Source organism: Branchiostoma lanceolatum, chromosome 14 (assembly GCF_035083965.1).
Source record: "Branchiostoma lanceolatum isolate klBraLanc5 chromosome 14, klBraLanc5.hap2, whole genome shotgun sequence".
NCBI classification, from domain to species: domain Eukaryota; kingdom Metazoa; phylum Chordata; class Leptocardii; order Amphioxiformes; family Branchiostomatidae; genus Branchiostoma; species Branchiostoma lanceolatum.
This window is the reverse complement of record NC_089735.1, coordinates 17,851,528-17,877,348: the sequence shown is the minus strand read 5'-3', so window position 1 is coordinate 17,877,348 and position 25,821 is coordinate 17,851,528. Positions and strand designations below refer to the sequence as shown.

General features: G+C 42.5%; 2 protein-coding genes across 3 annotated transcripts; both read right to left on the bottom strand.

Annotated features, from left to right (window-relative positions):
- Window positions 1–2,148: 2,148 nt before the first annotated feature.
- LOC136448258 (glutathione S-transferase-like) lies at window positions 2,149–7,473 on the bottom strand. Its single transcript, XM_066447583.1, has 5 exons — window positions 7,019–7,473; window positions 5,073–5,165; window positions 4,644–4,759; window positions 4,164–4,268; window positions 2,149–3,225 (listed from the first exon to the last, which is right to left on the bottom strand). The coding sequence occupies exons 1-5, from the start codon at window positions 7,230–7,232 to the stop codon at window positions 3,028–3,030; spliced, it is 726 nt and encodes a 241-aa protein (XP_066303680.1). The 5' UTR covers window positions 7,233–7,473; the 3' UTR covers window positions 2,149–3,027.
- A 2,188-nt stretch (window positions 7,474–9,661) lies between these two features.
- Window positions 9,662–25,649, bottom strand: LOC136448257 (DNA repair and recombination protein RAD54B-like). 2 transcript variants are annotated; one of them, XM_066447581.1, is made up of 17 exons: window positions 25,494–25,649; window positions 24,451–24,574; window positions 23,324–23,950; window positions 20,324–20,525; window positions 19,556–19,724; window positions 19,152–19,297; window positions 18,273–18,352; window positions 17,431–17,638; window positions 15,256–15,370; window positions 14,606–14,839; window positions 14,114–14,204; window positions 13,413–13,534; window positions 12,703–12,829; window positions 12,105–12,208; window positions 11,653–11,831; window positions 11,063–11,236; window positions 9,662–10,716 (listed from the first exon to the last, which is right to left on the bottom strand). In XM_066447581.1, exons 2-17 carry the CDS (start codon window positions 24,550–24,552, stop codon window positions 10,463–10,465), a joined length of 2,934 nt encoding a protein of 977 aa, XP_066303678.1. In that variant the 5' UTR covers window positions 24,553–24,574; window positions 25,494–25,649; the 3' UTR covers window positions 9,662–10,462. The 2 variants fall into 2 exon arrangements, with proteins under 2 accessions (XP_066303678.1, XP_066303679.1); XM_066447582.1 differs by having other exon boundaries at window positions 25,504–25,649.
- Between the last annotated feature and the right edge of the window lie 172 nt (window positions 25,650–25,821).

The window sequence follows — 25,821 nt, the reverse complement described above, 5'->3', positions numbered from 1 at the left end:
GTTTGATACGGGTGTTCCGGACCGTGTGATAATTTTCCTTATGTCATACCTGGGCCTGATACGGGTGTTCCGGACCGTGTGATAACTTTCCGTATCGCATGAGGTTCTAGAGTTGTATCACACGGGCTTCCATAGAATATTTCGAATGCATTTCGAGCGCGTCGGTTGCGCCGCCGTCGAAAATTCGAATACCGGATTCGGAGCTCGAGGTTGGAATCAATGTTGTTACAGTTTTTTTTGTTCGAGGACACAAAACTCCCTCAATTTCTTGTGCATTCCGCAATGTGTTTTCTCGGGTGGGTAAGACATAAATAAAGGCCAACACGGTGTATTCCGGCTCAAAATGGCTTTAACGGTTTCCCGAAATTACGTTTTTGGGATTTTGGCGACGCCTTCAGTGGCGAGCCAAATGATATAGTATTGTGTGCAGTTTGCAACTATTCTAGGAATTGTAAAGAAATTTGTCCACAGGCATTTTAAACCAATAACAATGTTTGGAATTTTAGTCAGCAGTACAAAGCCATACACACACACCAAAAACATTACCTCTATTTTTCATGAAGATAACGTACCCACCATGATACCAATTACATTGTTTTTGTTTATTTGTGCCTTTATTTACTCTCGAAATATGCTCCAATCGGCCTTCAGGGCCGCTTTTCATAGAGGTCGAGATGAGGGGATGTCAAGGGGTCAACATAACAATAAATAACTAAGTTTGGTCAAACAAGGTGAATCGAAATTACATCAATAATACAAAGAATAGATAAATAGTGAAATACACAAAAATATCAAATCATAATTCGTCAAGTCATTAGTCGATAAGTCGATAATCGTTCATAAGGGTCAGTTACTGAGTCTTTTAAAGGTTGCAATAGAAGTTGCTGCCCTAGCGTCCTGCGGTAAAGAGTTCCATATTAGCGAACCGGAGTAGGCTAGGGACCTCCTGCATACCGTCTCTCAAGGGCATGGGTACCACAAGGAGGTCTGAGGCACTCAGTCTAGTGCTCCTGGTAGCTCTGTCCCTGCAGTAGTTGAATATTCGCCGCATGATTCATTGAATATGCTCGTTAGAGATGGTGCAATGCCAATGATCTCTGCCGCTGACTTGAGCAATCTGTTGTTAAGGTGGTCTAGACCAACAGCTTTGTCCATTTTCAGAGCAAGGAGTTCTTGTTGGACAAACTCAGTTGATACATGGCTGAAAGTGAAACGCGCCAAACAACGGTGTACGAATTTCAATGGACTGAGAAGTGACATTCCCTTGTTAATACTAAGTGCTAACTTTTCGGCAACCGTACCAAAACATTTGTTTAGTTCGTGGGCAATTTCCAGTGGCGACGAGCACATATCCCCATTTCCATCAGATACATGAAATATTAGATGACTTGGTCTTTCCTGATAGAGACTTTAGTGATTTCCACATGGTATTGATATAATTACCGCTGTTGATTTTGTCATTCAGGTAGGTTCGCTTGCTCGAGATCATCATACGCTTGGTGTGATTACGCAACTGTTTGTAAGTTTCCCAGTCAGTTCGACTCTGGGTCGACTCAGCCGTGTGTCTCGCCTTATCACGAAGCGACATTAGCTCGCGTATATCTTGGGTGAGCCACGGCGGACAGTCCTCTCCCCTTACACGGAACTTTTTGAGAGGTGCATGTTTGTTGCAAACGGTTTCAAAGAGCGATTTCCATGTTACCCACATACTTTGCACGGAATCTAAAGCATTGATAGTGTTCCATGGAACTTTGGCCAAATTTTCCCTAAATTTTCCCTCATCGAATCCTTTGAAGATCCTTGTAGATATGTATTTAGGCGGTGGCCTTGGTGTCTTTAGTCCCCTATATGTGAAGATAAGGTGATGGTCGCTTAGTGACCCCTTATATACAACACTGTTCGAGTGTTTACTTGGGTTAGATGTTGAAATGACGTCAATAATAACATTGCGTTCTGATTTCCCCTCGTAACAAAACGGCATTCCTGCTAGAAGCCATCAGATCTCATGTCATACAAATAGATTCCACAATAATCACACTAAGTTTCAAAATTGATTTTTAACTTGTAAGATATCCAGATTTGATGCCTTGAAGGAAACATAGACTTAACAAAACATAGAATTAAGACATGGAAGTGATAAACATCATATTAGTTGAGACATTCCAGATTTTATTCTTAGAAAAACTTGAGACAAACGAAGCAAACAAACAAACAAACAAAAACAGGCAATGACTGCTGAGAACATAAGTCCCGCTTTGATGGATTCCAACTATTACATAAGATGATAATATTGATACAATATTAGAATACAGCATCGGGTGGAATCAATTACAGTGGACAATCCGCTATTAAATTTGTAATGCTTTTAAGTATTTACCCCGATATAACGTTTCAAAGATACAAAACATGACGAGGTCAAACGTCAGTACCTTGATGGGCATTCAAATCACACATTCTATGGGATTATCATTCTAGAATTCGAAGGTACAGCAATGTCTTGAAAAAATAACGTGCCTATTTTAACAAATATATACAATATATATAATCTCGACTTCCGTTTTGTGTGCTTCATCAATACTGTGCTACATTTTTGCCGCCGCAATTAAGTCGTTTAAGTCGTGAAAGATAATGCTACGGTCAAATTTGCACCGGTGCCCGTAGGGGGTGCAGCCCCGGCCGGGCTCTGAAGCCACAAATTTGTCCCGGTGAACTACCGGATACGGGGGTACCTCTCGGTGTTTTTACGATCAGCTTACGGCGTCCATTTGTCCCGGGTGGCGAGTTTTTAAAATCTGGGGCCCGGCCTTAATAATAGCCCAGTAACCGCATGGTGTTCCACGGGCCACGTGGGAGGGGGGTTGGATGGTCGGTAGGGCGAAAGTGCAGAGAAAAAACAAAAACAACCATAAACCAGCCGGCGGGGTCCTTTTTTCCAATTGTAACCGTAGCATTAGAAAGGCCCAGAGGTGTACAATGTGTTCATGTGGGGAAGTACGTGTTGAAGCTAAAGGGGGACTCAAGCCATGACTACGCGTCAGTGACAGGAAGTTCTCTGTTCTTGAGGTACGCGGCGATGCCGGGGTTGCTCTTGACAGTGTGAATGATCTTCTGGAAGGACGGACAGGGGGCGATGAACTTGCCCTTGATCATCTCAACGGCCTCTGTCGGCAGGTGAGCGTTCATAAGGTCAAAGATGGAGAAAAAGTAGATGTCTGCCCACGTGATCTGTAGACGGAAACATAGGCACCAGGTCAGACAGCAATCCAGTAAGTCGTACAGAACACGTCACCAATATACTGTTAATGTGTTAAACATGTAGCTTTGTCTCTACACATCTTCATAGATGACTGCTTTAGGTCAAGGCAATTGTTAATTAAGCGGGTATCTCACTGACAAAGCTACGACCGAGTTATTTGACAGATCGAGCGCTCAACGAATGCCATAGATTTAAAAAAACCGAATCATTTTACGCTTTGCGCGTTTTGTTGACTTTTTACCTTCGCCGAGAAGGTTATGCAGAGGGTAGCGTTTGTGTGTTTGTGTGTAACAAACAGCATAACTCGAGAAGACTTGGATGGATTGTCTTGATATTTGGTAGGTGGGTAGGTCTTGATAAGACTTAGAAATGATTAGATTTTGGGTCCCCTGATGGCTTTTTACGGTACTGCAGCAGAACTTCCTGTTCTGATATCTCGTGTTCTGGACATGCTATGGTGCTGATTTTTGAGTGGTAGATAGCTCTTTGAACAGTGAGTAAGTCGTCTAGGTTTACAGTTTTTGGAACTGCAGGAGCAGCTTTTGCTTCAGACTTTGAAATGGAATAACTCAAGAAGGCCCTCATGGATGGTCATGATTTTTGGTAAGTAGATAGCTTGAGTGATGATGTACATGATTAAATACTTGTTATGCTAATTTGCATAATTAATGAGGAACTCTAGTTAGTCATACTTTTGTAAGAATTTTGGTAATATTCCAGTTATGAAGTCACGGGTTACATAAATCCAATTAAGGTCGTAGCGAGGTCGCTGAACGGTCGCCTTTTAGTGGAATGGGGGGGGGGGGGCTTACTAGCCAAGTGAAGACATCTAGACGATAATTCTCATCATCATCAGGTTGTGACAATAATTCTACCACGGAAGTATGAGACATGTGGAACATCTTACCTTGTTTCCGACAAAACAGCCGTTGTTGTTCTTGTCGGCAAACTTCTGAAGAATGGCGAACTTAGCTGGCATGTACTCCTCCACCAGTTTTTTCAGGGCGGGGAGCTAAGGAGGAGGTAAATAACCCTTCGTAAGCATTTCTCTAGAATGTTTCTTTCCTTGTACTTCAATTATGTTATCCAATTCTGGGCATGCCCATGTTGGGCATTAATATGAAAAAAGTTCATTGTCATTGTCTCCTAAGATTCTCCAAAGAAGCGGGAAACGGCGCTGAGTCAATGGGACTAAAAAAATGCATTTTTGATTTCTTTTCAATACTGAGAAAGGGGAAACGAGGCGCCTCCTATCGATATTCTAGAAATCTGAACTTCAGGTTAAACGATAACTTGTTAGGAGCCAGAGAAGGAACATGGAATGGAGAGAACAGGAACCAAAATAAGGAGACACTCCGATCATACAAGGTGCAGTTGAATAACTCACCTTTTCCTCGTCGGGCATGAACGCTACGGGGGCCAGCTTAACGAAGAAGATCTCGTTCACTTGTTCCACGATCATGTCACAGCACGCCGCATCGAAGCTGTCTGCACCAGTCATATCTGTATGTGGGAAAACACACCCGGTCACTCTCAATAATTCACTTGGCAAATATAGCATATGACTTTCTTCATATGAACGAGGCCGATTTTTGTCCTCTATATGACTTACTTTATCAATCAGGAGATATAGATATGTACATCATTTGCTTGACTGTATGTTTATATCTATCTTTCCAAAGGAAAAACCCGTCTTTATATAACATGCACACACGAGAATCATAGCGAAGAGAGGGGGACGTTAAACATCGCGACCCCTCGACGGAAACCTCTGCTTGGAGCATATCCCAGTTCCACACACGTGCCTGACACTTACCGTGTTGTCTGGCCACAAATCTGCCGATGGCCAGGCTCTCCCCTAGCGGCTTGTCGTTAATCTCCAGGATAGGCAGTCCTCCTGTGATGGCCACTGCGCGAGGAGAGAGCAAAGGTTTCGGTCAGACATTTATCTGGAGCTCGTGCAACATGATTGATGTTGCGTTGTTGTAAAATTGCTGCATGCAACGTTGCCGTTAGAATGGCTACAACATTACCGTTGAAATAGCTGTAAAATTGCCGTTAATATTGCTGTAATATTACCGCTTGAATTGCTGTAACATTACAGTTAAAATTACGATAACATGTAACATTGTCATTGAAATTACTGCAACGTTGCCGTTGAAATCGCTGTAACATTGATGTTAACATTGCTGTAACATAACCGTTAGAATCGCTGTAACATTGCTGTTACAATTGCTATAAAATTATCGTTAAAATTGCTACAACATTGGTTACACTGCCGTTAAAATTGCTGCATCATTTTCGTTTAAATTCCTGTTAACATCTGTTTGTGTCTTTTTCTTATGGCTAGATAATGACTTCGTCACTCGACTGTCTGTGAATCTAATGATAAACGAAGTTTAAGACGAAGTTTAAGACAAATAAGGCCAAATCCAATTTGAACCAGTCGGTATTCAAATATATATCTCGGAAAATTGTTTAGTGTCTGTAAATGCGCTTATCGGTTTTATGTGCAGGCCTTTAGAGCCACCATAGTTGATGAATTTCTGTGGATAAGTATTACGGCACATTTTGTTACTCGCAGTGTCAATAGGTGGTACATTACAATTTTGATATCATCAACACTTCTTTGTTCCTCGAATCTCATCAGTGGACCTTACAAAGATGCATCACTGAAAACTCACCAACTAGGGACAGGGCCGCTTGTGTCATGGCACGCATAGGAAAGAAACGCCATTCAATTTGTACGTCGTTCTATTGTAGTACACAACCGTAAAATAAACAACAAACATTTTGAGCCGTAAACTCTCCGAGATGCAAATTAACAAATGAGTGGATGGCTTAAGCGTGAGCACGTAAGGCACATTTCATTTCGTCGACGACTTTGCTAAGTCTTTCATTAAACCGCATGCAATCTGATTAACAAGTGCAAGACTGGTGACATTTAAAATACCACGCCCATATCAACGGTCAATAGCAATGATAACATTTGGGATATCCGTGGTTACACTGTTTTCAAAATAGGTCTATCATCGTTTGTTTAAAGAGCACCCTTTGTCCATTTGTCAACATTAGCGACCACGTTAAGTAACCAATAAGTACACATGTTTGTGCGTTGCCATGGAGATACAATGCACGAGTAAAGGTAAGACAATGCCAGGTGACCGGGGTGGCCATACCTGACATGGACCTGGCAGCGGCGCAAACAATGGAACAGCGTTATTCTATACACTACCAGAGATAGCGAAGCTATTGCAAGGTTTTTCCAACGATAAACGACGATTTTAGATTTCACCAAGATGACGAGATATGCGTCTTCTAACCAGATATCTCCGGCATTCCCTTGTCCTTCATAACTTGTGAAGAATGTTGTAACTACGGTCCATAGTTTTCAGTACAGTGTGTCCTGCTGCTCGTGAGGTTTGGGAATAAGTTGGACTTATCTGTTTCAATGCATCTAAGACGTTTGTTAGGCTTTTAATCATTAATTCTAAGACACTGGCCGATTCACGATCAGTGGCATCATCTGAATCAACTTTGAAACATGCTGAGACGCGGCCTTCTGGTCTTGTACTACTCTAAAGAAAGACAAACCCGTTTCTTACAAATGGCTCCAGTTCTTTCAATCTTACACAGAATTGTCTTCGGGATCAGAATGAAATATCGTCTCAACATTTCAGAAAGACATTTTGCAATAATTCTAATCTTGCACAGATTTGAGAACTTCGTCTAATAAAGAGAATGAAAAAATGCTGAACTTACTTGGTTTGAGGTTTTTCCACTCCTCCTGCGAGATGCCGTTGAATTCGTACTTGAATCCGCCAGCCTCCAGAATCAGCCTGATGGGCTCGGCCCGTCCACGGATGTCGAAGTAGGTGAGTTTCACCTTCGGAGGTACGGTGGGAGCCATGTTGTTCCGAGGTTTCGCTGCTGGAGCTGGAGCCGTCTGTGCCGAACTACTTGCGCCACAACCCATAGGTCACGTCTTACCGACTTGGGTTGGTACAGTTCTTACAACAGCAACACGAGATGCTTATAAAAAAACTTCCTGGGCAATTAACAAACTCGGCTAAGGCAAGATGCGAACAACGCAGTGATCTTGTAGTAACAGCGGTGGCACGGCCTCTTCACAGCTCTTTGAAGCAGCAAGTGAATGGATAGGGGCGTTTACTCAACTCTTTAAGTAGTGTGGAAGTCGCTATGGGAGTGTGTGCCAAACAGAGCGGGTTGGCCGATAGTACACTGGGTCAACAATAAGCTGAAGCGATCAAATGTCCCGTATCCCGTCGAGGCAAGGCGTGACAGCGGACGTTGTCCTCCCTTCAACAGGTGTTTGTTCACATCCCTGTGTCCTGCCTTCGTCGTCAGGACGCTGGTGTAAATAAGAAAACACAACCGTCCGGACAATGGCCTTCATGATTAGAACAGTGATAATGTTAGACAGACTTAATGTAATTACAACAGGAAACTTTCCTCAGTGAAAACAATTCAGCCATTGAGTTATATTGCACACATATGTGACAGTATGAAAGAGAAAACTCATTTTTCATTCAGATATCAAGGTAACCAACTGAATGCTCGTGACCGCACGGCTACGGATGGCCTACGAGCAAGAGTGACAATGCAGCCTTGTGTATTGAGTTACCCATGCCTTCAGGGGATATGTCCAATTCTCAATGTTGTCCTGTCTGTTGATTGGATCTAAAATGATCTAATTTGCCTAAAAATGCGAAACTAGTGATAAACTATCGACCACTCTAGGCCATCAAGTGGCTGACTCTAAAATCAAATAACCTCACAAGATAAGTTAATCAAATAAGGCTTAAGAAAGATTATTGTCCTCAAAGTATCATATAGACTTCAGTAAGGTGATAGGAGGATGACTGGTGACTTGCAATTTTCCTAAGGGGATGATTTGCACAAATACATCACGCTGTTCTTCACTTCAGCAAAATTTAATGTAATCTCCAAACAGATGTTGGGAGGTCAAATCGTTTTTGAAAAACGGCCAGCTAGGAAAATGTAACGACTTAGCCTACCCTAACATCTGCTTGGAGTTTATGCAAGGGCTGTCATGACTTGCAGTTTTTCTTTTGTCCTTTGATCCGTGATCCGCTCTATGTCTATAGGACGTTTCAGGTACTGGCTAGTACTAGTATAAAGGGTATCAGGTTCTGTGGTACTGTAAGGTAGAATGTAAAGCGGTCAAACCTCAGACTGAGGACGAAGTATGACGCTATTAGTGCAATGCGGCCTCGCTACGGCTGCCTTTTTTTGGTCACGCACACCGGCTAACCCTTAAATCCTTTGAATTAGTGTGGTGGGTTCTTTTGCGTGTAGAGGTTTGACGCCGCTCCTAAAAGCTCCCTTATACATGGGGCCCCGGGTTTACGTCCCCCTCCGATAGGACGATGGACTCGTCGTGTCCAGGTTACTGTACGTTAGCTGTTTCAGGTGCTACGGTATACTGTATATGATTCAGAAGACGTTTGAAACGCACATACTGTCTGCGAGACAATGTTTGCTACAAACACAAGCAAACCTCAACAGAGGCATTATTCGTTTGGTGGGCGTGACTGTTACCATGGAGACGTGTCCATAGTGCAAGGCCACCTTCCTGTACCTGTATTGCCAGTATAACTGTCCTTATCCATATTACACCAGCTCCACAGGCACGCGGCGCGACTGCAACTAATCATATGACACTGAACGCCCTGAAGCACCTAACCTTTGCAAATCTAGCTGCAAGCGTAGTTTAAACCTATCTATTGAGCATGTCCCTCCTGTACTTGGTGGCAGCTAGTTCCCATAGTTCTAGGGTATTTGACGCATGTTTGAACACATCAATCCTGGTTGATTATGTCTTTCATTACACGTTTGTCTTTGCCAAAGAAGATGACAGATGCCTACGGCCCCGAATCTGGGATTGCTGTCATTGGGGATCTACATCAGATCTCCAGCATTAACTGTAACTGTGTGTGATGATGCATGGAGTGAAAGCAGGTCAACCCTTCAGAGGCGCCACCTAGCAGATCTGTGAAGCACAACAGGGTAAGGGTACTAGTATTCGGTCAAGATGACATTTTCAGCACCATGGCCACCCCATTCTGAAGCGCCACCTAGGAGATCCGTGAAGCAGAGCAAGGCAAGGTTGTCCTGCAAGATAACGTGACCAGTACCATGGCCACCACCACTGTCTGCTCCTTCTCGAAAAACATAAATCCAGCTTTACAATATACAGCGCAGTTATATTTACATTATGCAGCTACATAATGTTAACTCACCAATTTACAATACATGTAATCATCTTCCATATATATAAGGGAGAAAATGTTCAGTTATCAAGTTCCTAACACTAGTAATATGTTGTATTAAATATTGTCCAGGAATTCAAAAGGACAATCATTGTGTTACATAAAGTTTCTTATTATTAACATGTGTTACAAGTATACATTTTCAAGTTATAAGTCATATCAGTTCCTTAGCTATATTCTTTTATTTTCTTCAGTAGGTTGTTGTTAAGAGCATGACAAAGAATTGGTTGCAAAATTAGAGTAGCAAAACTAGCTTCACTCTTTTAGGGGCAAAGTCCTCAAAGAGGCATGCATGTAAGGTAAGAGTAATGCATCTAGTCTTGTACTGCTCTCTAAAACGTTGTCTAAAAACACTAAACTTCCTTTTTTCTCACCAACCTGACATCTACTGTATTTGTTACAGTCGTCCTTGTCAATAATAAATAATGTATCCCAAACTATACTACATGAGAAAACTTGTTTGGAGCCAAGAGCTAAGAACTAAATGTTTTTTTTTATCTATACACAACTCAAGCAACTGGATAGATTTTTTAGATTACAAAATGCTTAAGTAACTTTGAATTGTGTATCTTGATTCTTGTTACCTGGATGTATAACCTTCATCAACATATTTTCATCTAATTTGGCTTTGCAATTGGGTGATAAAACTTCAGTATCTTAAAACTTTTGTGATGTACTTTGACATGAACACTTTACAAGCATAGCATTTTTGTTTGTATGTAATAATTATCAGATAGTGTTGAAGCAATGAGATTGTGGAAGGTTGTTTCATTGACAAAAACATATCTGATGTTGTCTCCTGAAGACTACAGATGCTAGCTCTGGATGTCTAACCTTCATAGATGCATAGCTTATTTGTTTGAATATAATATCATTAGATATTGCTGAAGCACTAAGATTGTGAACTGTTTGTTTCATTAACAAACACATAGCTAATGTTGTCTCCTGAAGACAGTAGATGATAGTCCCGGATGTCCCGGTCCTCCAGCGGGCCCCTGTAGTGTGTCCACCCCATCAGTTCTGCCATGGACAGGTTAGACTTCAGCAGGCTGGCAGACTGGGGCTGGCCCAGCTGACAGGGGCGCGACGCTACGCTGGCCTGGGGTCTGTCTGGACCCGGGGAGCCTGAACAGTCACCACTGGGTACTGGAAGGTACAGGAAAAAACAAGGATGAGTATCCTGATCCTACCTGGAAATTCTCCTCTATGATGTCAAGTCCAAGGAACACATCATGCAGTGCCACCTACCATGAAAAGGAAGCAACACAGTCTGTGAAAATGCTGATCAAGTCTAAATATAAAGAAGAGCAGTCATTATGCACTCATGTACACACACAAACCTGCATACACACAAAAACAAACATACATGTATACACAAACAAACGCATGTACACATAAAAACAAACAAACACACACATGCATACAGTCCTTTCTGATGTATCCCTTACCAGATCAATAAAAGAACAAAGGAAATGTTCAAAACATGTCTCACCAGCACAGTCCAGCAGGTCATGAGTGACACTGTCTGTGTCCTCGTGGAGAGTGAAGAGATCCTTCAGCTCCTCTGCTGAGAACTGCACCTTACTGGAACTCTTGGCGTCCACCACTGCCCCACTCAGACCCTGCTTACTGATCTGACGCTGGTAGATCTTCTCTTCTATAGTTCCTGTTGAGTTCAAAAAGGACCAATTACAATCAAACCTGGCCGGGCAGCCACATGCAGTCACAAGCCACATTAAAACAGTGCCGTCCAATTTTACATAGTTAAGACCTTCTGCTGAGCAACTAACTGCCTTACCCAACCACAACTACTTTTTTGTGGGCCCCGGAGGGCCTTCATACCCCATTCAACAACCGAACTGACAGCGGCACCCAACCCAGCAGCTGCAGCCATTTCAACGTGAGAATTTTTGCAGGCACTAGCCTGCTAAATTCAACAAGCCGACTTGAGCAACCACCTGGCCTCAAAAAATACACTTTTGTGTGTGTTTGCATGCAAGTTACAGGTTACCAAAATTTACATGTAAACTATGTAAGAGCTATGTCAAGCTAAAATAACTGTACTACAAGCTGTTGCGTTACCAGTAGTGATGAGCCTGTAGATGTGCACAACCCTGGGCTGTCCGTCGCGCCACACGCGCGCCATGGCCTGCAGGTCGTTAGCGGGGTTCCAGTCGATGTCGTACAGCACCAGGCGAGACGCTCCGATCAGGTTCAGCCCCACCCCGCCGGCCTTGGTGCTCAGGAGGAACACAAAGTCCCTGAAAAGGAAATACAACAGGGCTCGTAATTCACTTTAGGAAATAGGTACACAGGTGCACCTAATTAACACTTTTTTGTAAATCTCTTTTCATAATCATCCTTAACACATTCTTTCACTCCATTGACAATGATCTACAGTATCAAAACCATTATCTAAAATAATGTCAATTTAATCCTCCACCAACGATAAAGGGAAAACACTTTTAATTCCCTGTGAAGATTGTCAACATATGGATGTTACTGTTCAGATCACAAAAACAACAGAGCCTTACTTGCAGTACTTGTCATTGAATCGCTCCACAATCTGTTGTCTCTTGCCAGTAGGTGTGCTACCATCCAGCCTCAGATAACCATAACTCTGTGATTTACACAGCTCCTAGAATAAAGGAGAAGACAGAGAAAATCATGACTGAAATTGTTAAGTACATTCTACAAAAGATATGTCGGAAGAAAATGGAGGTCCAAGTTCCTGCTTTCCAAACTCCTTCAAGGTAAAATTTGAAGCATAACATTTTTTCAAGTAGCTAGCAGTAGTGCAATGTGGCTCATGTTTTTGCCCAAGCAACCTGGATCACCCCTACTATTCTTGATAAGTGTGTTGGGTTCTGTTACATGCAGAGGTTTGACACTTCAGGCTTGTGCCTGACGCTCCCCCATACAAGTGACCATCAGCTTTACATCACCATCCAAAATGATAAATGCAATCTCTTACAACATGTCAGAGCTGGGGTCGACACTAGGATCAAACTCCGGCCCACGGATCGACGGAATTTGATCCAGATGGCCAAGCACGTGTGCCACAGGGACATATCTTTTATTGAGCTTAAAGGTTGTATTGTTTAAACACATGTATAGTGTGATGGCACCTACCTGTACCATGTCTAAGGTCTGTGTGTAGTTGGACACCACCACAATCCTCTCTCTGGGCCCCTCTGAGTACAAGGACCCTAGCAGATCTGCCAGGACCTGCAGCTTCCCAGAATACTCAGGGCTTGCACTGTTAGGGAACAAGCATGCAGTAAAGATCATGGCAGTTAAAGGAAAGCTTAAAATTGAAAAGCCTACTATACTAAATATAGTCCAAAGTCAAGTTCTCCCTTGTTTAACATAAGTACATCATAGTTCGGGGTTTTCCCACCCTTCAAATTGGCGCTGTGCTGATGGCTACTGGAAATACTTGGAAATACCTGATAACTCGTCAATTCTCTCTAGTTTGTTGGAAAATTCCTAGAAATCCATCATTGTGAAAGCCAATCATTGTGAAAGCCAACAAAAAAGCCCTATTCATATACATGTGTATTATCAGAACTGTCACAAAACTCAATCAGTCAGTCAAGTAGCTGTCAGCACGACATGAGTTTCAAAAAGTGGAAGATCCCTGAACTATGAGTTATGTAAAACATGAAGTGAGAGCTTGACATTTGGGTATATCTAGCATCATATATCTAGCATCATATATATTAGGCTTTTCAATTTTAAGTTTACCTTTCCTCTAAGAGATAGTAAATGGTATAAGATAATGGAATTTCACTAAGTTCAAAAGACGTTTAACTCTCCTGCGATAGTGAGAAGAAGCTGACCTGTTGGGATCATATCCCCTGGGAAAGAGTGGGAGCACATCCTTGTAGATGGACTCTCCCATCTGGTCAATCCCAAAGAGTTCATCCTCATCCTCCAGGAAACTGGGGGCCTTGTCTTCTGCCTAGTGCAGCAAACAGCATTCAGTACATCTCACTTTTACACAACAGCCATGCACTGCAGGGAGTTTGATGGAAGAGCACAGTGGGTTAAACTGTAACTCTTAGAAAAAAATGGTCACAACGAATGCAATCCCTTATAACAACATGTCCGAGCTGGGTGTATAAGCCCAGGCTTGAATTTGATCCTGATGGCCAAGCAGTGAATCCATGGGTGAGTTCAATCCTGGGGTCTACACTAGAAATGAACAAATCAACACATCACTGAAAGGTTGGAAGAAATGTCTGCTGAGACTTCTGATACACTTTTCACCAGCTTCAACTTTGTTGATCTTTCTCAAGAAACTCACTATAAAAAGGAAAAAAATGCAAACCATTGAATACAATCAGACTTCATATTGGTGTCAGAAAAGTTTCAGGCTTGAATAGATGTACTTGTACTTAGCAAAAACTGGCAAAAAAGCTGAACATCAATGTAACAGTGAGAGTAAGCAAGAAAGAACAGCACTAACATTTCAAAAAGAGACAAAAAAGACCAGTGATGGGAAAAGGGACATAATATATAAGCCCATCATCATTCATACCTGTTTTGCAGCAGTGTAGATCAGACAGGGGTCATTGCAGAGCTTCTTTAAGGCTGAGATACACATCAGGTGTAAACTTCCATCTGTGGGTCTGTACAAACAACACCAGAAGATGCCAATGAAGAGTAGACAATCAGGTAATAAGATACACAAAATAACAGTTACTCAAGCAACTCTATAGATTCTGTAAATAGTCAGCCATTTCAGTCACCAACTCGGTCACTAACGAAAGATAAAGTTGACTTCTGTCTGAAATGTCTGACTGTTTACAAAATCTATCAAGTTGTTTCTTTCAGTTATCTCGTATAACAGTTATCTCGAAGACCTAACAGTATATCATACCAAGGTACAGTCAAACATGTCCCTGGGAGAGACTACCTACCTACCATTTTTTAGTAAGATGATCACATTGCAGATGATAATCCTAGTTTCTAATGTCTGCAAAGGTTTGAAACACATCAAATCTAAGACACTGATATTGAAGGGTCGTACCTGTTACTGTATAGAAAAGACCTGAGCACCCGAGAACACAGCAGTTTCCTATAGATGTCTAGCTGCAGGGGGGTGGGTCTGCAGAATACAACAGCCTCCACCTTGGGAGGGAGATACTTGTTGTTGACGTCTTCTGTCCGCCGTAGCGTGAACTGGCCCGTGAGGCGAGACAGTTCCTCTGCACGCGTCGCGCCCAACGTTCTCTCCGCCTCTGTAGCCTCTGGCTGGTGAGATCTGAAATGACGGCAGTAATATTCAAGTTTTACCTATTTGCCTTCAGTCAAATTGGAACACAAAGCATCTTATGAGATCTTAGAATTTGAAATTCTATAATGTTTCGGTTAAATTGTAACATGATGTAAGCCACACATGAAAAAGGTAGGTCTACATCTTCCATAACTTAAAACGTAGTTAGCAACTCATAGACACTTTCTGCTATTCCTCATGTTCTTGGGTAGCTCCATTGGCGTAGGGCAAGATTTTGAAAATAATAAACAGTAACCAATTGCAACTCTTGACACATACGCCAACATTAAGCAACCACCTAACAATGTTGTCCAAGCAGCTTAACAAAACAATGCCATGTCACCAAATAGAGAATCTGTAACAGAAAAGTAGAAAGTTGATTTTCAAACAGAGGAGATGATGACCTGACGATTGGTTCCTCGTACACCTTCCTGAAGGCAGTGATTGGTCCCAACACTCCGGGGTTACAGAAGTCAACAATGGAGTGGAGCTCTTGGAGGTCATTCTGGATGGGAGTGCCTGTGACAAAAATAAGAAAAACTATCTTTAGAACACAATCTACATATTACTTCCACCAAGGTATGTCAGTGGGGGGTTTATTTCATTTAGTGTTACATTTGTTGGTTGATTTGTAAACAGGATAACTTCAGCTTTTTATATTAAAACACTTTCATGATTTTCCTTAGAGGGTAGTATATACACATGTAGCTTGCCTTGCCAGTTTCCTTTCAAAGTGCAGCTTCATTTCAAACTTACATTTCAGTTATCACATGAAGATCAAGAGCTACCTACCACTCAAAAATTATTTGTTTGTTTGTTTGTTTGTTTGTTTGTTTGTTTGAACATTTGTTTATTCATGATTAGCTCAAATCGGCACGCAGGCTGCTTTTCATTGAGGTCATGAGGGAAGAGGTAAGGGTCAGATACAATACAACAGAGATACACTGTGAGTCATTTGAGTCTTAATAACTCTATCAGTGGTAGAAATACTTTTTTTCAGTGTTCTGCAATATTGCAGAATGTCAAAATTTTTTTCTGCAATTTGAAAATATTTTCTGCAAATACACATGCCTCCATACTACATGTACAACTTTCTCAACTTAATAATGCCTACTTACTTACATTATATCTAGAGCTTTGCAACATTGCTGTAATTCTTCATTCTCTCACTCTATCTTTGTTTATCACTAGCAAAGTTTTTAAGAGGAATAACATGCATGTGTGTGAGAAATATTCAAATTAATAGCGAAAATTGCAACAGCAAAAGTACATTTATTCAATATCAATCAAATCAAATATTCGTTTGATCATTTCAGTATGTGTATCAAAATTAAAAACAAATTCAACAGCCTGCCTGATAAGAAGGACAAGGGAATTATATCCTTGCGAGAAATACGTGTTGATGCCTATTATGATTAATAAATAAGATCGTACGACCTGTGTCACAGCCACGGCCCTCAGAAAACATGACGAAAACCGAGAGAAAAAAATGAAATTCAAAATAAAATGCTCTTATGCAAACCTTGGCCTCTGTGTAGTTTTTTTGTATAAATCTGAAACATTTATAGGTTTCAAACATCGGACTCCAACTTAGGACATTCGGGGAGACTCCAGAGACGTCCCGGCGATGTTAGTTTTTCACGTGGGTGCCCCCGTGTCGGCACAGGAGAAAATGTTCCGCCTTTTCCACACAAGGCGGTGCTCAATATCTATCCGAGTAGTTCTCAACTTCATCGCTACCGTCTGGACTTCAAGGACCACGGGCTAATGCAGTGGCCACCGTTTCGTTCCTTCTGCCATCGCGCCCATGCCCCATGCTTGCGACTGAACGTCACTTGTTTACGATAGAAACATCCGGGAATTGTTTTCCCCACTTTTGCCGACCCCGAGATCGTGACCGCGGAGATTAGAGAGGGTTGACGGAAATGCACGAATTTGTCATTTTCTCACATGATTCGTCCCCGAAGTTATCACGGAAAGTGTGCGAAACCCCCCAAAAAAACTGACCTCAAGTAGCACCAGGCAGTCGGAACGCACCGAAACGCCGCCATCTCGCGCGGCGCTGTGGGCTTCAGTTTATTTACAGCGCCGCTAGTTTGCTTGGTACTAGTAAGTCTATATAATCTCCTGGATTGAGAGCCATTGATTCCCGACTCTGATTTTTTTCTTCTGCAAAATTGCAGATTGTTTAATTTTTCTTCTGCAATCTTGAAAATCTTTATGCAATTTGCAGATTGCAGACGGGTATTTCGAACGCTGCTCTATCAACATATATCATTACATATTCATGGTTCAAAAATATACAATTGCTACAACATACAACATATAGTAGGGCGAAAGCTGGTTCATGACCATAGCATGTCCAGAACACAAGATATCCAAAGCGACGTTTGGCTGCAGTACCATAACAAGCTTAAGCTACTAGGGGGCCAAAATCTAATCATTCTGAGTACACACACACCAGATATCTAGACGATCCAACCAGGCATTCTTGACTTATTGTGTTAACAAATGCACCCGAAAATATAACCTAATGGCAAAGGGAATAATAACTATACTATTAACATGATATAGGGTACCTGTTAGTACTATCCTTCTCCTAGCTGCCAGCCCAGAGACAGAGGAGGTGGTTTTGATGTTGGTGTTCTTGAGCCGGTGTCCCTCGTCACACACGATCAGGTCAAAGTTGATCTTCTCGACATCCCTGAGGGACCTGACCAGCATCTCATAGCTGATGATCATGACAGGATAGAGGGGGGACCGGGTAAACTCAGCAACTCTACTGTCCTGGGGAAAGACAAAATTGTCACATTTCAAAGTACTGTAAATGATGAAATTTTAGCGGTGGTCTGATGTTCGCAGTATTTGTGGTAACCTTTGCACTACAAACTTAAAACCACCAAGAAAATGCTTGTTCTGCCTTCTGCCACCTAAGTATCCCCTTGTTTCAACCGCAAAACCATTGCAAACACTCCATTTTCTCAGTACCGTGACATAAAATCTCCACAAACTTTAAGACATTTACAGTATTAACTGTATAGTACAGTGTGCAGAAAGACAAATGACAATTTAAAAAGTTGTATTTTGCATTACACTCTCACTCTCAATCCGGCCATTCAGTGTAATAATATAACCAGCTGTTGCTGTGCCACGTGCTTGCGGAGCTGCTGTGTTACGCAGAAGGGCGGTTATAGTGGCTATACAGATACAGAATCCCTAACTATGTGGTTTATTGCATATTTTTCCATTTTTCACTTTCATTGCACAAAAGGATTTGTTTTTGTTATTGTGTTACAAAGGGGAACAACACTTGTTAGCAGAGTCAGATCAGGACTAACAGAGATGAAATGTTACTGAAAAACTTTTAGGTAAATTAAAAGCACTCTTTGTCACAATGTCATAATTTCTAAAACACACAAACCTGCCCCACTGCATACACCTTACAGCGCTCATTCCCAAGCCATTTCTTGAATTCCTTCACCCAGTTCTTGACAAGACTACCTGTAAAACAAGCCATCTAAGATTAGTGCTGCTGCAAGAAAGTTTAGATGAAAAAATGTCTACATTAGATTGCAGAAAAGGTCTAGATCGAAATTATAATGATAACCAACTCAAAACCATATTTACTAGCAACGAAGTTTTTTCTTTGGAAGGTATTCATACTGTGTAAAAGTTGTCAATGAATCAAAGCCTGCGTAAATATACAGAGGAAACTGCAACCATCTCTATTCTAAAAAAAACATACTTTGTACATATTGGTTATGCATTACATAATACAACAAGCTATCTACATACCAAAAATCATGAAGATTTTTCAACCGCTTCTTTATTTCTTTCAAAGTTTGAAACAAAGTTACACAGGCTGATTGCAGCTGCAGGAAGTTTCGACTACTGCAGCAGCAGAAAACAGTGGACTACTTGAAACAAAACCTACTCCTGCAGGTCCAAAAATTAAAGGCTGCTAGATGCCCCAAACCTACACCACCTACTCTCTGCCCCAAGAGCTATTGACTACTCAAAAATCACGACCATATGGCATGTCCAAAACACAAGATATAAAAAAACGGAGGTTCCACTGCAATACTGTACCAATCCACAAGGAGGCTCAAAATCTAATCATTGCAAGGTCTCAAGATCAAGACCTACCAACACATCGAATATCAATACAATCCATCCAGGCAATATCGGGTTATGCTATTCATCGACACACACAGATACACACGCACACAAACAAACACTACTAAAAACATGACATTCTTGGCAAAGGTAACAATCCAACAATATTCATGCGGAACCTCACCTGGAGTGACAATAAGAATCCTGTGCAGGACTGGCTTGCCTCCATAAGGACCCTGCTTCAGTAAGGTCCATATCAGGCTGATACACTGTAGGGTCTTACCCAGGCCCATGGAGTCAGCTAGGATAGCTCCCAAGCCTGGGTGGTCTCTGGTATACGTAGGCAAGTCAAAAGAGTTATAAGTTACAGACATACAGTTGTATCTGTTGCATTGGGAACAGTACTGTTAAAACTGCCAGTCAGGGAACAGAGAAAATCTCGTCTTTGTGAACAGGTGGTCACTATAGACAGGATTCTTAATGCTTGTGTTAATAGGAAAGAACATCTAAGGGACTACCAAAAAGTGGACACATTGGCCAGGCGGTCCTTATGTACAGGTTCTACTGTTCTAGTGTCTAAGTCCTTACCTCATCCCCATGACACATAGGTACAGGAAGATGACCCCGTCTCTCTGGTGTGGCCGGAGGTGTCTGGACAGGTGAGGGTCCACCACAATGTCCACCAGGGCCTGACCGGTAGGGTTGTACTTCCACTGGTGGGCAGGGGAGGGGCGAGGCATCACCAGCACCCCCTCAGCTATATGCAGGGTAATACTTACAGTTACTTACATCACTGTTTCAAAATCCAAGCTACACCCAAGTAACAGGACTTTTTCAAAAGTGGGTTACGGGGCGTTTTGCCCCGAAGCATAAGATTCTGATTGACCAGGGATGCTACTAGGTAACATGTGGCCAGTCTTCAATTATGACCTGTCTGACAGTAATTTTGTCATTGTAAGCCTTAAAATGCCCCATGTTATCTTAATTTTCTCTAAACCTCCACACAAAGGGAGGACACCCCTCCTTCCACACCATCCCCTGCTTGGTCACTTTGCAATGACCCCCTTGCAATATTCTTCCAGAAAGAACCCTGGGTGGTTATGTGAGTACACTTCAATGTTAATGAGCATTCTCAAGGAAATACAGTGTGCATAGGTTAGTTGACATCTTCAATGTACTGAATTTGAAGGAATATCAGTGACAATAAAGCATGTAACATTACGATATGACCGCAAATGCCACACTTCTTACTGGTACTGTATTTAACATTACTTTATGCACAATATTTCTTCTAGATGATTCCTCTGTATCTTAGGTTCTGTTTTGGTCCACAATGCACGTTTTCCAGTTTCTCACCTGTTGGGTCAAACCTTGGTGCAACAGTTTGTGGTACACTGGCTCCCCCTGCTGATTTCCTCTGTGTTGCAGCCTGTTTGTCCTTCATAGGATTTGTGAAAGGCTTGGGTTTAGGCTGCACCTTTGCAGGAACAGGGTCGGGGGATGATGAGCTTGCTATGCTCTGGAAACACTTCCCAGAATTCCAGTCTTCAAGTGAAATCTATAAGCCAACACCAAAGAAAATACTAGGATACTACTAGTACAAAGGCAATTCCAAAGGATGAGGGCACTGGGACAACAGATCAATCAATCAACTGTTATTACAAACCAAACAATGGAATCTGATACAAAAGGATGGTTACCATATCGTATAAGCCTTATAACTCTTTGGTCCACTCCCCTATTCTGTATTTAGTTGAATCAAGTTAAAGTCCTTCCAGCACCAGATGGTGCATATAGGGCAGTGCCCATCTCCGTTTCAAAAGCCCTTGGACCACACAACTTTGTGCAATCACAAGAGGCTAGTGTGTGTTCAACAACAATACTCGTTCCTGCATGTTGAGTGCTAAGCAGCATGTACCATTTTTTAAGTCTCTGGTATGAATCATTTGGGGATCAAACTCACGACCTCCTGAATTCAAGGCAAACACTCACTCAGCCGTAGCACTGGTTCACTTCCGGCAGGGAGTGACCATCATTTTTTGGCATTAGGCAGCAGACCAAAGTCATACTACATGGATGGATACCAGGCTAAATCATATCTCACATAGATGGATACCAGGCTACACCATACCTCACATGGATGGATACCAGGCTACACCATACCTCACATGGATGGATACCTGGCTACACCATACATGTACCTCACATGGATGGATACCAGGCTACACCATACCTCACATGGATGGATACCAGGCTACACCATACCTCACATGGATGGATACCTGGCTACACCATACCTCACATAGATGGATACCAGGCTACACCATATCTCACATGGATGGATACCAGGCTACACCATACCTCACATGGATGGATACCAGGCTACACCATACCTCACATGGATGGATACCTGGCTACACCATACCTCAAATGGATGGATACCAGGCTACACCATACCTCACATGGATGGATACCTGGCTACACCATACCTCACATGGATGGATACCAGGCTACACCATATCTCACATGGATGGATACCAGGCTACACCATATCTCACATGGATGGATACCAGGCTACACCATACCTCACATGGATGGATACCTGGCTACACCATAGCCTCCGATGCAGACTCAACCCGGCTGCTTTCTTTTTCAAGTTATTGTTTTTATACTATTTTTTTCATATTGCTGGCCGGGATAGAGTCTGCGTCCAGTCGGCGGCACAAAGAAAAGAAGATTAAAAAAGTCTTTCAGAGAGGTTATTGACATGTTCGCGCAAGGGCAATTCACATGTTCGCGCAAGGGTAATTCACACGTACGCGAGGAACAATTGACTCTATGGGCCCGGCACACGCCTGGTTTGTTACGGGAGTTAAATTTCAGCTAAACACACACGTCGGGGTTAGCAAAGTCGGCGAGACTAAAACTATCTTTTAAATCAATGCGGGCATTTATTCTATTGAAGGCGGTCGGTTAGTTTTGTCGGATGTTTATGTATCAGTTCGAAAGCAGAATTGGGGAGGGGGGCAAGTGAGGTCACCACTTCAGACGGCCACTTTAAAAACAAATCCACATGTCTTAGTAGGCTGATATGCAACATCATCTTAGGTTCCTTTGCAAAATTAGCCAAATTTGAAAACAAATCGATTTGCCATGGTCAGCTAGAAACTCCACCAAACAATATTTCCTTTGACGGCGTCTGATGGCCTCAACCTGGGGGAACCCACAAACCTCCCGTGCAACAGTTACACACTCCTCTCGGGAAATATCATCAATTACGGGCGTATGTCAAACCAAGGCGGTTCTGTATTACCTGGTTAGTTCCTGACTTTCGTGTTTTGAAAGAGACGGTGACCCCAATGCACCTCAAATTATGGAAACTTTTCAGGACAATGCAGGTCGCATGGTTACGACGTGAGAACGCGGAGCCAGCGGTGCGTGCACCCTCCGCGGAGCGTGGACTTCACAAGTCCATGCCGATTGCCACTAAGTGATTTTTAATTTCCTTTTGTGCCGCAGACTCTATCCCGGCCAGCAATAAGAAAAAAAATATATAATTGTATAAAAACAATAACTTGAAAAAGAAAACAGCCGGGTTGAGTCTGCATCGGAGGCTAGCTACACCATACCTCACCTGGATGGATACCAGGCTACACCATACCTCACATGGATGGATACCTGGCTACACCATATCTCACATGGATGGATACCAGGCTACACCATATCTCACATAGATGGATACCAGGCTATACCATACCTCACATGGATAGATACCAGGCTACACCATATCTCACATGGATAGATACCAGGCTACACCATATCTCACATGGATAGATACCAGGCTAAACCATACCTCACATGGATGGATACCAGGCTACACCATACCTCACATAGATGGATACCAGGCTAAACCATATCTCACATGGATAGATACCAGGCTACACCATATCTCACATACATGTAGATGGATACCAGGCTACACCATACCTCACATAGATGGATACCAGGCTACACCATATCTCACATGGATAGATACCAGGCTAAACCATATCTCACATGGATGGATACCAGGCTACACCATACCTCACATAGATGGATACCAGGCTAAACCATATCTCACATGGATAGATACCAGGCTACACCATATCTCACATACATGTAGATGGATACCAGGCTACACCATATCTCACATAGATGGATACCAGGCTAAACCATATCTCACATGGATAGATACCAGGCTACACCATATCTCACATACATGTAGATGGATACCAGGCTACACCATATCTCACATAGATGGATACCAGGCTAAACCATATCTCACATAGATGGATACCAGGCTATGCCATATCTCACCTCATCATATATCTCCACCTCCCTCCCTCCCACCTTCAGTGTCTGTCCCTCCGTCATCTCGGACAGCTCTGTTGTCTTGTACCCACTCGCTCCACCGATCTTCTTCCCTTCAGTGTCCAACAGCTCTACTGATCTCTTGTGTACAACCAGCACTGCATCCCCCTCCCATCTCTTGTGTTTCCTCCCCGATACCTTACACCACATGACGTTATAGTAGCGACCCTGAACACTACCCTCTCCTAGGCCCGTACTATTGACAGAAGTTTGCTTTGCTTGTACATGTATGTGAGCTAAAGGTTTTTGAGTTGAATTTTTTTTACTCAGAACAGGCCGTAACTGTTGTTTATGATTTTCCACATTTTGGTTAAATGTCTGTGGTTGTAAAGTGCCTTCTGATTGGTTCTCAACCTCCTCTTCCCATTGGTCAGGATGAGAGAGAGCGAAGTTGGGAGTGTCCTGTGGATCAGAAGTACTGTGGTTGACGGATGGTTCTGTTACGCAGTGGGACGCTGGTTTTGGTGTTTCCAGAATGCTGAGAAGACGATGTTTGGGATGAGACTTGGAAGATGCCGGCTGAGCTGCTGGTTGTCTTAACACAGGTGCTGGTTGAGATGCTTTACTTGGCTCCTTTGCATACAGATAGTGGCAAGAACAAAAAAAAATTAGAGAGAGAAAGAGAGACACTCATTCATACCTAAATATATCGCATATGGTAACTTCAAAAAGTCAGATATTAGAGTAGTCAAGTTTGTCAAGTAGGAATTCTGGTTTTAATCAATCAATAAGCTTGTTCACCATTCCAAATTTACAAGGTCAAAGGTAAAGGCCACTGAGACACAAACAAAACACGTCCAACATGTTATGCAAGTCGACCAACAGAGTCTGGACATGTAAAAACCATGTAGGATAATAATAATGGTCGTGACAAGAACTGTTTACAAACCAGGGGCCTTCACCTTTGATTTAGTTTGGTTTGGTTTATTACGATCTCTATTTGAGAAATTTTTACTTTGAGAAATTGACCTTGCACATGTGTACTGGGAATGGCAAACGACCTTATCAGCAAGTCATAATGACTCATATAATAAATGGTTTTTGATAAATGAACACATAGTTCATCTCCATACCTGTTGCACATGCGGCTGGGTGACTTGTGCTGCAGCGAATGGAGGGTTAAACCTCGGCCTCTTGGCTGCATGGAGCTTGGATGGAGCTGCTGATCGTCTCATGGCAAAAATAATGGAAGTTTGACTAAAGGATGACAACGGGGAAAATAAAGTTTCAGTTTAACAACGATCAAAGTTTAGTGTCAGTTGCACGATATCAGACATGAATTTTTACTAGTAGCATAACAGTGGGGTTCAAGCACCACTAATCCACTATTAAACTGACCAGTCTAACTTTTAACCTAGAGGTTAGCGTGTGTGGGCTGTGCTCTGGCGGGCCCGGGTTCGATCCTGGGAGCCAGGAGTCTATTTCTACTCACCTCTTTGTTTCAGTGGTTCCCACACCGACCCTGTGTGTGATGGCAAAATGTGCCGCACAGGGATATTAAACTCCGAGATTCGAATCTTAAAAAGGAAAGGGGGAGTAGTGTAACAATGGGGTTCAAGTGCCACTAACTGACTAGTCTAACCGGTCCGGACCTTTTAGCCTAGTGGTTAGCGTGCGTGGGCTATGCGCTAGCGGGCCTGGGTTCGATCCCCGGGAGTCAGAAGACTGTTCTACTCGCCTCTTTGTTTCAGTAGACCTCTGTAGTGCCTGGTTGCGTTCAATGGCCGAGACACGAGATCGAGAGGTCACAGGATGGCTAGACGCTGTATCCTTTGGAAATGAACTTTCCCCACTCCACCCCGGTGTAAAAATGGATACCAGACTTCGGTTGGGGAGGTAACGTTAAAATACCTTGAAGACACCTAAAATGCTTGGAAGGAGAGGGTTGGGCTCTGCCTTCCAATACCATGACCTAGATACAGAAGATAACAAGCTGCACTGTCTCTACAGCCTCAAAAAGGCTATGGGACTTCCGACTACCTTTTGCTTTACTTGCGAACGATTGATTGATTGATCGAATCTCCCCTTGCCCCCCTCCCCTCATCATCATCATCATCATCCCCTCCCCTAAATACCACTTTGGGGGCTTATTGTATCAAAACGTAGCAGCACTTACCCGTACAAACCTGAAAGTTTTCTCTTTGTACAATGTGATAAAATTCTGACAGTACTCTTCTCCTCTATATTGTCTGCAAAATGAATTTTAGCTCAAACGTACGAAAACTTGAGGAAAAGTCATGCTCAAAATACCCGCCATTTTTAGACTATGCCATTCTATTGTACAGGGAAAACCTCAATAATTTACTTCATACTGAATGCATATAGAATTATATGCACTTAATATATATTTTTATAGTAAATTAATGCTCGAGTTGCTTTGAAAAAGAAAATGTTACTTTTTATTGACAAATGAAGCACGACTCCTCACCAAAATCTCTAGTGGA

What these genes read in the sequence shown, in the direction of transcription:
- LOC136448258 (XM_066447583.1), bottom strand. Translation starts at nt 7,232, where the DNA reads ATGGGTTGTGGCGCAAGTAGTTCGGCACAGACGGCTCCAGCTCCAGCA. An exon ending in TCATGCCCGACGAGGAAAAG is followed by an intron (nt 4,269 to 4,643) that starts GTGAGTTATTCA and finishes CCTCCTCCTTAG; the next exon opens with CTCCCCGCCCTGAAAAAACT. An exon ending in GCTGTTTTGTCGGAAACAAG is followed by an intron (nt 3,226 to 4,163) that starts GTAAGATGTTCC and finishes TTCCGTCTACAG; the next exon opens with ATCACGTGGGCAGACATCTA.
- LOC136448257 (XM_066447581.1), bottom strand. Translation starts at nt 24,552, where the DNA reads ATGAGACGATCAGCAGCTCCATCCAAGCTCCATGCAGCCAAGAGGCCG. An exon ending in GAGAAGGATAGTACTAACAG is followed by an intron (nt 15,371 to 17,430) that starts GTACCCTATATC and finishes TTTTTGTCACAG; the next exon opens with GCACTCCCATCCAGAATGAC. An exon ending in CTACAGGCTCATCACTACTG is followed by an intron (nt 11,237 to 11,652) that starts GTAACGCAACAG and finishes TGAACTCAACAG; the next exon opens with GAACTATAGAAGAGAAGATC.